Source organism: Neovison vison, chromosome 3 (genome assembly GCF_020171115.1).
Source record: "Neovison vison isolate M4711 chromosome 3, ASM_NN_V1, whole genome shotgun sequence".
Classification (NCBI taxonomy): Eukaryota; Metazoa; Chordata; class Mammalia; order Carnivora; family Mustelidae; genus Neogale; species Neogale vison.
The window spans coordinates 11,776,145-11,788,380 of record NC_058093.1 but is presented as its reverse complement, the minus strand read 5'-3'; the positions used below and the strand labels follow the sequence as shown (position 1 = coordinate 11,788,380).

Genomic DNA, 12,236 nt, shown 5'->3' with positions numbered 1-12,236 from the left:
CCCAGGGTCCTGGGATTGAGCCCCACATTGGGCTCTCTGCTCAGCAGGGAGCCTGCTTCCCTTCTTTTCTCTCTGCCTGCCTCTCTGCCTACTTGTGAACTCTGTCTGTCAAATAAATAAATAAAATCTTTAAAAACAAAAAAGCTTTCTGAAGAGGATAAGATCCAGTTGAAAGAATCACGTAGTATAGTGAATTGAGTGGTGGCCCCCAAAAGACATGTCTACCTGGAACCTATGAATATTTCCTTATTTGGAAGAAAGATCCTAGCAGATATCATTAGGTTAGGGAATCTCATGAGGAAATCGTCCTAGTTGAGGTTGGATTTTAAATGCAATGACAAATATCCTCATATGAGAAGAGAAGGGGCAAAGGCCCAGGGAAGGAGACTCTGTGGAGACAGAAGCAGAGACTGCACATGTACCACACAAGTCGATGAACACCTGGAGCCCCTAGAAGCTGAAAGAGGCAGGGCAGGATTCTCCTCTAGAGGCTGGAGGGATCGAAGCCCTGCCAACACCTTGGTTTTGGACTTGAGCCCTTCAGAACAGTGAGAGAATAAATCTCTGCTGTTTAAAGCTACTTATTACTAGTTTGTGATAATTTGTTATGGATGCCCTAGAAAACTAAAGTGCATAGTAACTTACTGGCCAAATCCAATTTCATATTTTGCTATAAAATTCTTTTATATTCATCAGTCTTGCCCAATTTTTACTGCAGGTAATTAGGAACTCAAGGGCAGCTTCATTGGCATCATACAATTCAAAAGTTCTTTGGAAACATTTTGTTAGGCCCTTAAAAAAATATATATTTATTTATTTATTTGAGAGAGAGAGAAAGGGGGAGAGAGTATATGAGCAGGAGGGAGGAGCTGAGGGAGAGAGGGGGAAGCAGACTCCCTGCTGAGCAGGGAGCCCCACGAGATGCTCAGTCTCATGACCCTGAGATCAAGACCTAAGCTGAAACCAAGAGTCAGGGGCTCAACTGACTCAGCCTCCCAAGCACCCTTGTTAGGCCATTTTTTGCAGGAGAATTAAGAGACTGTTTTGAGCAATGAATCCTGGGATGATGGTGTTACTACAGCCTTTGCCACTGGCCTATTTCCCATGGTTGGCAGAGGAACACGTTAGAGAGTCAGTTGTCGATCTTCTGGCTGCATTTGTAATCAGGATCTAGTTCCTCGAAAACTGGCGAGGGTGCGCAGGCCCTGTCGACAAGTGCTGGAAGTGATAAAGCAGGTTTAATTCGTTCCATCCTGGAAGTGAAGATTCCTCTTCCTAGAGCTCTGAGTCAAGCCTTGCCCGCCTTGCCTTCGTTATCTCCGAGGAATGAGCGAGTGCTCGTCAGTTACGTCTGCATCACCACTAAATTACTCTTAGTAGAAAGGTGCTTTCACAGAGCCTGGGAAACAGAGTTTGTTGGTTGTAATATTCTTCTGTGAAATAAAAATGGGCTTTGCCATGCCTGAGGAAGCAAAATGTGGCCATTTGCTGCTGTGAGAGTCTCTCCCTTCTGAGCAATTCTAAAGAAATATTGGAGAAAGCTGGGGGGAAAAAAGAAAGAAAGAAAGAAACACAAAGATGGAGGTTTGGGAAGCGAGGGTAAAGGATAGGGGCCAATGTTGAAATTGTCAAAATAAGTCCTAAGCCAGTAGGACCCTGTTGGGGTGTGTACCTACTGGAGAGCTGAGTACTAGCAGGAGGGTAAAACCAATACAACATGCAAGACGCGTGCTCACAGTGCTGTTCTGTGGAACCCCCAACCTTGTCAGGACAGCAGCGTAATTGCAGCGTTCATCGGCAACAAATGCTGGTGTGCACAAATGCGAAGAAGGATGGACCACCGCATTTGTGTGAACCGTGAAAGCGGCAGTGTGCCTTTGACGGGAAAGAGGACAGAAAGAGGGTAGATGGCCAATTGCCGTGGCGGCTGTGTATACTTTCATACAAAAAACGGGTCCTTCAGGAGATCAAAGGCAGAGGAGACATCTGAGCAGCCCTCCCCGTGCCAGCCCCCAGGAGAAGGAACGACTCTCTGTCTCTCTGTCTCTCTCTCTGTCTCTCTGTCTCTCCGTCTCTCCCTTCTGGTACTACTCTTTATGTGTGTGTGGTGGTCACTGCTCAGTGTTTTGTACAGAATGATTTTGTCTCTTTGTTTGTTTGTTTTGTCCATCATTGCATCCTGCCTAGCCAGGAGCAAATAGTTTGGCATTAATTACATATCACTGCCACAGTCTGAATTTTGGAACCTGCCACCTTAAGACTCGGTACAACGGAAGAGGTTTTCTCTCTCCAATAAACCTTTTGCTTTTTTGGTAAAAACAACAGCAACAACAAAAAACCCATTTTCTAAAAAACGCTCTGTCGATGGGAAGCTGAAATATCACTGATACAGACAGTCATTTCCTTGATGACTGAGAGAGCAGTATCTTCTATAGCTTCTAAATCATTTTCTTTTTAAAGTGAGTTTGTTTTTTAAAAGATTTTACTTATTTATTTGTCAGAGAGAGAGCAGAGACAGGGAGAAGCAGGCTCCTCACTGAGCAGGAAGCCTGATGTGGGATTCGATTCTGGGATTCTGAGATCATGACCTGAGCTGAAGGCAGACGCTCAACCGACTGAGCCACCTGACATCCCTATAGCTTCTAAATCTCTCTGTGTTTCACAGCCCTTAGACAGATGTTAGCAAAAGGAAGGCATTTGAATGAATGAATGGATGGATGGATGAATGAATGAATGAGATTGTGTTAAGGTCACAAGCTAAATTCATATTCTCTGTTGGACTCCTAGAGGGTCACCCCCTCCTCCACATTTGCTTATTACTGGTTACCTGGCAAAGTTCCCCCTAAGGGAGATTGCCCAAGAAGAAACACATTTGTCACTCTGACACCTAACACTGAAAGAAAAGGAGCAGAACAGTTTCGAGGTAAAGCAAACTAGGGGAGCCAGAGCTTGGCCAAGCCCTTAATTAGGTCCAAGTAATCCTATCCATTTCCCTTTCTGCCTTTTTTGAACCAAAGCTACCAACTTGTTGCTTTTTTTTTTTCCAACAGGATTTTATACTTAAATTTATCCAGGAATTATTCAGGAAACTGCTAATTTTATTTGTCCTTTCAGCCTGTTATTTCAGGTTAAATCTATAAAGGCAAATTATTAGGGCTGTAACTCTAATCCCACCAATTTTCTCAGGCCTCATGGTAAATAGTAGTATAATAAAGTCCTATTCAAGCAGCTCCTAAATAATCAGCAGCCTCCATTAATCTCAAGTGTTTTTACTGCACTCTGCTGTTTCAGGGTACGGAGAGCGTGGTAACAGGGTCTATTAAATGGCTTCATCACAGGGAATTACAAAGAACAAAAACCTTCTGGAATACGCCCTCTACTTTTTCTTCACTTATACATGATATAATCACATTCAGAATCATTGACAATTAGGACTAGAAAAGGCCTTAGAAAATATGATCCTGTTCAACCGTCTTACTTAACAAATGAGGAAACAGAGATTCAGGATGGGCATTGCAGTGTCTAAAATCAGGAGTACATCAGTGGTCAACGTGGGCTGGGAATACAGGCCTCTGAATTCCCAGTGTAATTTTTTTTTAAAGGTTTTATTTATTTATTTGACAGAGATCACAAGCAGAGAGGCAGGCGGTGAGGCGGGGGGGAGCAGGCCCCCCGCCGAGCAGAGAGCCCGATGCGGGGCTCAATCCCAGGACCCTGGGATCACGACTGGAGCCGAAGGCAGAGGCTTTAACCCACCGAGCCACCCAGGCGCCCCTCCCAATGTAATTTTATCTAGTGTAATAGCTAGGAGCAATTTCTAGATCATCATTTGTCAAATAAAAGTTCCACTATCCTCATTATACTTAGTAAAGCAGAAAACTAATTGATAAGGTTTTGAAAGGAGAGTGAAGGTAGTGTTTTGGGCTCAATCTTGAACCAGAAGGGAACCTTCAATTACCCAGAGCTAAGGCTGCTGCTTCTCTCCGTTCCGCAGTCTGTTCGGTGTGTTTCTTGCTTTTTTCTTTTCGCTGGGCTATGTAGTTGAGGATCCCATTTTACCTGTAGCATTAAGTTTCTCATGACCACAGGACTTCAGGTAATTCAAGACTCATGTTCCCATGGACCAAATGTGCAGTAGAGATGACACGTTTTGGGTGTGGATGAATCTGCTGGGTTAGGGACCCATTCCTGTGGCTTTAGTCTGATAGCCACACCTGTCAGCCTTTTCTACTCTCCTCCACTATCCTGTCCCTTTTGGCAATACCTCTTATTATCTCTGTTCCTTAGACAAGTAACTTAACCTCTCTGTGCCTCAGTGTGCTGATCTGTAACGTGAAGGCACTGAGAATGCATTCCTCCTCGCACGGATAGGGTGATTGAATGAGATCATTTCCTCTGTGTCAGAAAGGATTAGGCTTGGCTGCCTGTGATACAACACAAAATAACAGTGGCTCAAACAAGGTAGAGATACATTTCGCACTTAGGTAAAAAGAAGGTTGGGGGACCTGGGTGGCTCAGTGGGTTAAAGCCTCTGCCTTCGGCTTAGGTCATGGGATCGAGCCCCACATTGGGCTCTCTGCTCAGCGGGGAGCCTGCTTCCCCCTCTCTCTCTGCCTGCCTCTCTGCCTACTTGTGATCTCTCTCTCTGTCAAATAAATAAAATCTTAAAAAAAAAAAGAAGGTTGAAGGTAGGTATCCAGGGCAGGTGTGACATCTTCAGGGGGACTTGGGCATCCATGTTTCTGTTCCACTCTCCAGTGCAAGACAAGCCTACCCGTTCCCATATCTGTGGCCCTTCCTGCCTTCTGGGGTTGGGGTCATATGCTCCATGGCTCTCCAGCCTTCCCGGCCCCTCAGGCTTCCCAGCACTCCTCCGCCCACACTTCTCTCACCTGGAGACTTTCTTCCCACTAGCAACTTTATTTTATTTTTTTAAAAAAGATTTTATGTATTTATTTATTTGAGAGAGAGAGAGAGAGAGGAAGAGGGAGAGAGAATCTGAAGCCACCTCCTTGCTGAGTGCAGAGCCGTTGGGAGGCTCCATCCCAGGATCACGAGATCCTGACCGGAGCAGAAAGCAAGAGTTGGGAGCTTAACCAAATGAACCACCAAGGCTCCCCACCCCAACTATCAACCTTAAATTGTCTATTTGGAAAGAGTGAGAACTTAATTTACACTTAGGTGTGGTTGATTGATAGGCTTATTGGATTTGCATGTTAACTGCAGAGTTCATAAGAGCTTTGCTCCCACTGTGAGATCTGGGAATCAATTGTGGATGTGTTTTGGGAAGAGCAGATCTTTCCTGTCCCCTTCAATACCATGACATAAAGACCGCCTGCAATGACAGTGGAACTCCTTAGCTGTGTTTACTTGTGCATTTTTACAAATAATTTCTATTTTGGAGATTTAGCATCAAATATTTGCAAAGTTTGAAGTTAAAATAAGGGGCACTACAAATGAGATGCAGGTGACTTAAAATCTTTCTGCAATCTACTTGGTGACATGTGCATGTTTAGAGGATGTTGTTTCCATTTATATCTAGGAAATGTGACGTCTGGGAAGGAGAGTAAATTCTATTATTTACCTTACCATTTTTAATAAAATACTCAAGCCTCTTTCTTAATCTATCAAATTTGAATTTGTTATAATTTTCTTAAGAAATTAGTCTTCCCCACTTGCCTTCATCTCTCCTCTGTCCCTTCCACTTTCTTCCTCCAACTTCTCTTAGTTATACCATTACTTTTCCCTGCCATAATTGGTAACATTTATACTTTATTATCATAGTTGTATTTAATATTTTATTCATGTCTGGTGTTAACAGAAGACAAACACCATTGATGATTAATTTTGGAAATACTGTTTTTGGAGCCATATAAACAGCCATTTTAGGATTATTTTTCCTTGAACCCTTGAGTTGTTTTATTGTTTCTTGACTCCAGTGGCTTTCTCTTTTTTGGATTTTTTTCTTTAGATTGCTGGAGTGTATCCTTAATGTTTACAGGAAGTGACCATGAGCGGTAAGCCATTTAAACCATTGCATACATGAACATGTCTTCACTTTTCTTTTTTTTTTTTTTTTAATGGGCATGAAGTCTACTGATGAATATACCTAATCTACTAGCATTGTTATTATGTTCCAAGTTTAAGCATGTTACATTGTTAATTAATGTTGGTTAATATTAGAAAGCCTGTTAATTAAAACTTAAATGTCAAGTAGCATTACAGCAAACATATATTCATTTATATATAATGTCTTTGTTGTCTTCATTTTTCTTAAAATTATTAGTCTGGGTTTTATAGAATTCTAAATTCAAAAATAGTTTTCCTTCAGACTTCTTAAAATATGGTTCCATTGACTTCTAGCATTCAATTATTTTGATATCCAAAGTCAATATGATTCTCATTCCTTGGTTAGGTTATACCATACTTTGGTTTAGTCCTGGTATTTGGCCCAACTCCACTGTGAGGTTTTGGTTTCAGCCACTGAAAGTCAAAATAAATGAGATTTCAATGTCATTTCTGGCATCCCTGAACTTTGTGTGATCAATAATCATGTGTTTGGGTAAGTCTCTTTAATCAGCTAATAATGATATTGCAAGCAAGGCATGTCATTCAGATTATTGCTAATATCGCAGTCCTTTCAAATACAGGTAAGCATTTTGGATATAAGTTTGTGGGGTGGTGTTTTTTTTTTTTTTAGGTATAACTTTTAGTAAGAAAAACATTTTGTATTTTGAAATTCTATCAGATTATAAATGTGCAATGATTACTACAAGGCTAAAATGTCACACTAATGATTAGTACTGATAGTAAGAATAAATGTTAAAACGTTAAAAATGATTACAAAGGACTTTCAAACATTTAAACACGAGGCAAAGAGATTGAGAGTTAATAGTACCATTAGAAGAGGGTGTGTGGTAGAGAACTTCCAGCCCTGTCTCCTCTCCTCTGGCAGATCTCTGGGCACTGCCTGGGTTTTCTTTCCCTGTGCTATGTAAGCTGTAAGCTGGGTCAGTTGTAGGGCTCCTTGTGCGCGTTTCCCATATATTAAGGATCATTGTCCTTTGTTGCCTGATACCCAGTATTTTGAAGTGTTTCAAGCAGAAGGATAAATATAGTCCCTGTATTCCATTTTGACTAGACATAAAAGTACTATAAACTTAAATTTTTACGTGAAGAAAAATCTAAATAAAGTAGAATAGTGCCCATGATAATTTAAATTCAATATCCAGACACAATAAAGAATTTTTAAGATATGACAAAAAGAAATGAGTGAAAAATGGGGAACTCTAAACACATTTGTTCTGTTGTGCTGCAAAACTTCATTAAAGACTTCTGTGAGTCTTTAGGGAATTGCTATTCCCTATTATTTTGAGCTGATGGCACTATTATAGGCTGAACTGTGTCTCCCAAAAAGATATTTTGAGAAAGAAATACTGCCATTTGCAACTTGGGTGGACCAAGAGAGTATTATATTAAGTGAAATAAGTCAGAGAAAGACAAACATCATGTGATTTCACTTACATATTGAGTTTAAAAAATGAAACAAATGAACAAACAAAACCAGAAACACATTCATGAATACAGAGGACACATTGATGGTGGCCAGAAGGGAGGGCATGGGGGGATGGGTGAAATGGGTGGAAGAGAGTAAAAGGTGCAAACGTCCAGTTTAAAAAAAAAAAAAAAAAAAGATATTTTGAAATCCTAACCCCTAGTGCCTCAGAATGTGACTTGGTTTGGAAGTTGAATCGTCGCAGATGTAATTAGTTAAGGCAATGTTATACTGTAGTAGGGTGGGCCCTTCATCTGGTAGGACTGGTGTCCTTATGAGAAGACCACATGGAAACCCAGTCATAAGAGGGAAGAAGGCCATCTGACAACAGGGGCAGAGATTGGAGGCATGAACCTGAAAGCCAGGAACACCAAGACCAAGTTGACTGCCACCATCGGAAGCAAGGAAGAAGCAAGGAAAGAATCTCCCCAGAGACTCAGCACCTTGATTTCCAACTTGGAGTCTCCAGAAGTGTAAGACAAGAAATCAGTGTTGTTTTAAGCCACCTAGTCAGCGAAACTTTGCTGTGGCAGCCCTGGAAACCAAATACAGAGATTGTAAATTGTTTTAAAAGTTACCGAAATGATGTCTGTAGTTCGCTAACCATTGTTAAGCTTTTGAGGATGAAGGATGACAGTGTAAGCACCAGGTTTCTCCTAGAAAACACACTACTCAAAATGTTCTTCTGAACTCTAGGTTTTTTCATATAAAAAATTAGTGACATTATTAAAAGCGCCCGTTGAAGTGAATGGCAATTTAATATCCCAAATGCTGCAGTGACAGCAGGAGCAAGTTAGTAGCTGCCAGTTCTGAATAATCGTTTCTCTTGCCCTATTAAAATTTCACTAAAAATTTTTTGAAAATTAAACAATTTTGAAAAAACTTCAGATTTACTTTTGCATCTCTTAGGTTCATTCAGGGTGGATGATTTTTAGCTTTGGTTAGAAATAGATTTTCAATCTTGGTTTGTTTGGTTTTTGTTGTTTTGTTTTGTTTTGATTTGGTTTTTGGCCAAAATGTGTATTCGAACTTCCTCTACCTTGAGAGTAATCGGCTAGCTCTGCCTGGAATTTTTCTGGATCCTTCTGGCTGGGCCACATCATGAGGACCTCTCACTCTCTGAAGCCATCAGGAGGTGGGAGGCACGTACCACTGAGATGTATATTCTTTAGTTCCCTTCCTGTCGACTTGTCTGGGGCTGACTGATGATTGACCAGTTGTCACTGCTCCTCCCAAGGGGACCTTCTCATCATGACTCTTTAATTTCAATGTCTGGAAACCCAGGATCTGGAAGCCCATCTTTCCCCTGGTCCTTTCTGGAGACAAGTGGCAACAGCTTCATTGTTACTAGTCCTAGGGGGGACGGTCCTATTCTTTGTGGCTTCACCACACCATTTTTAAAATGGTCCCTTTAAAAGCCATCCAGAGACGATCCCAGTTTCATTTTTGCCATCAATTTCTTGCTAGTATTCTGACCCACACAGACCGGCTGGTAAACCTCACTTCAGGTGCTGCAAAATGGCATAGTCCTGTACAACGAATCCTGTATAATCCCCGATGGGGCAGAGATTCCCTACAATGTATCAAAGTCCACACGAAGCACCCAAGGCTACCCAGGGAAAAAAATTCTATTCCTGATTTTCAAGTTACTGTTATAAATGTTTTTCTAATAAAGAAAAAAAGCAAATTATGCAGAGAATTTGTTTCATTTTTCAGTCCCCTCCCTGCCCCCTCCACCCCCTGTACGATATTCACCTTCTGTCATTACACATATGGGCCTGTATTCTTAACACTTAGCAGAACCTCATCCTTTAGCAAAGAGTTGCAAATGACTTTCTTGCTTCTGATATTAAAAACCCTGTGTGTGAATTCAGGTTGCCACCTTACCGTACTCTTTGTAGTCCTTGTATTTTTAGTAATGTGCCCATACCTCACTCAGTCTGGCTGCATTTTGGCACTGTGCATTCAAAGCTGTCATCAGAAGGCTGCACCCTATTTAAACCTACTGTGACTGTCTTCTTTTAAAATCCCTCATTAATATCTATTTCTTAATGTGACATGTACTGTTAACATGTGGGGGTTATTTTGATATGACTTCCAAAGACATAAGCAACTCTTTTCCTGGGAAAACTTCCCAGTTTTTTAAAATCAGTGATTTTATTTTATCTCTATGGCACTCTCTAGAACATGGTGCTCATTTGTCTTATTATAAGAACATTATTCCCTCTCTCACCCCTCTTACAGAGTGAGGAGGTTTGATCTAAAGCAGAAGAGACTTTCTTGGGAAGTGACTACCATCGGGAATTTCCCTTCCTGATGAGTCAAAATCATAGAACGCTAGGGCTTCAGGGGCCTTAGCAAAATTTACTTTGAAGAGTTCCGTTCATAGAGGAAGAAACCCAGGGAGGCTGGAGTGTTCGCTGAAGACTCTCTAGTTATTGGAAGAATTAGAACTAGAACCAGTGTCAGAATTCTTGGGCTAGTGCCTTTTGTACTCTACCGTACTTTATTTTAAAGAAATACAGTCAGTCCTCACTAATGTGCAGCAGTGATGTTCTACGGTGTCATTTCTAGTTAGCAACCCCCAAATCACTGTGTTAAGAGAGAATGAAGGGTTAGGGTCCTGGGAGTCTCTGGTCACAACATTGTCAACACACATGGTGTGTTCCTCCTTAAGGACATTTTCTATGAACTACATTGTTGGTTCAACTAACTCTGAACTCGTGGTCAACAGAGCTATAGCTCAGGCCTGGATGAGGCTTACCTAACACCCCCCACCCCGCGTAAGGTGCTTCACAGCATTCTTTCTCTCAGGAACAGTAGATCGCGCTTCAGCACTGCACTCGAGGGACATTTTAAACAGTGAAATCACCAACAAAGAGCACAGACAGGTGAGCACCGTGGCACTCCGTAGGCTGTGACAGGACACTGAGGGCACCAGAGCTGAAGCAAGAAGCAGCGTGTCCCCTTGTTCGCCGCCATTAGCAATGTACGCGCTGGGCTGCTCAGAATGTCCACCATTCCGCTCGGGTCTGTGAACAGCCGCAAAAGAACCCTTGTCTTTTTAAAAAATTCATCCTAAATCCTTTATTTTTTTTAAGTTTTATTTTTTTAATTCCAGTTAGTTACCATAAAGTGTTATATTAGTTTGGGGTGTGCAGTAGAGTAAGTCAGCAGTTCCCTCATCACGGGCGCGCGCCACCACAGGGCACTCCTGAATCACCTCTCCTGTGTCACCCCTCCTGTCACCCACCTCCCCTCTTTTCTAGGTGCCTTCTCTGCTCCTGTTCGTGACGACCTGTCTGCTTCCTTCCCTCCCGTCTCTTACTGTTTCACCGAAGATGCTCTTGCTGGACTATGCCTAATCCAGGGGTCAGTTCTCACCCTTCGTGTTGCGTAAACTCTGACACCATTTTATCCCTGTGGCCTTCTTGAAACGCCTTCCTCGCTTGGCCTTCACTAGACCACGCGCTCCTGGTTTACTCCTGCCGCACGAGTGCTGCTTCTTAGTTCCCTTGAGGGATTTTCCCCTTTTCTCCCAATCTCTAACTATTAGAATGTCCAGGGCTTAACCTTTTGCTCTGTCCTTCATATGGCTCTCTAATACCATAGGTAGAAAGAATATATATTTAAAATTTCTTCCTGTTGGAGCTACCATCTGGGTCCAGCCCACAGTTCTCTCCCAGCTGCCTTGAGGGTTGGAAGGAGCACCGTCTCTGTGCAGTATAATCAGTTCTGGGGAAACATTTATATCCCGTGGCTCCCAGATTTCCCGCTCCAGACTGCACTTCTCCTCTGAGCTCCAGAGTCAGACTCAAATATTCAGCTGCCATATACGTGTGGAACCCGGTGGTCCCCGTAGGCACCCCTGGCTACTCCTTTACCCTGTACCTGGGAATGGACACGCACAGCGATCCCCACCTGAGAACGGTAGCATTACCAAGAGCTCAGACCTGTCAAGTGTGACGGTTTGGTTTAGTTCGTACCCCTTGGTTCGCCTCCAGTACGTCCTACTCTCCTTTCACAGGTGTCAGACCCACAGCAGATACCAAGTCTCTCCTGACTACTTCACTTCTTCCCCCTTTATGCTTCACAGGCATTTCCCCCCCCCCCAAATCTCTTGCACATCTGATTCCATCTTGGCATCTACTTCTTTGAGGAACCAAATGACACAGAATGGAAACTGACCAACTGATGAAGGGCATCTACAGAGACTGTACAACATCACACTGAGTGCTTTCCCTCTAAAATAGAGTACAGGGCAAATACGTACACTCCCAGTATTCCAAGTCAACATTGTGCTGGAGGCCCTAACTCAGAGCAATAAGGCAAGAAAAAGGAATAAAAAGCACGCTTGCCAGTTTAGACAAAATAAAACTACTTTTACTTATAGATGACAAGATCATCTATATTGAAAAAACAAGGGATCTATAAAAAACTAAGTAGAACTAATAAGTGAGTTTAGCAAGGACATAAGACCATTGTATAAAAATGAGGTATGATTTCATATTCTGGAACTAAAAATAGAAATTGAAATTAAAAGAGTAATATAAATTTTAATAACATTAAAAACCATGAAATTCGTAAATGTGTATTAGAAGCCACTTGAAAGTTAAGATGCCCGAATTCTTGATTCTCACTCACTTCCCTCAGTGCTATCTCAGCACACAGTTCCTACATT

General features: G+C 42.1%; 1 protein-coding gene across 1 annotated transcript in view; it reads left to right on the top strand.

The window, feature by feature from the left end:
- Positions 1–12,236, top strand: part of FTCDNL1 (formiminotransferase cyclodeaminase N-terminal like) — a 146,174-nt gene that overhangs the window by 108,940 nt on the left and 24,998 nt on the right. The window contains 1 exon segment of the mRNA XM_044241238.1: positions 5,972–6,017. Coding sequence (XP_044097173.1) covers positions 5,972–6,017 — 46 coding nt within the window.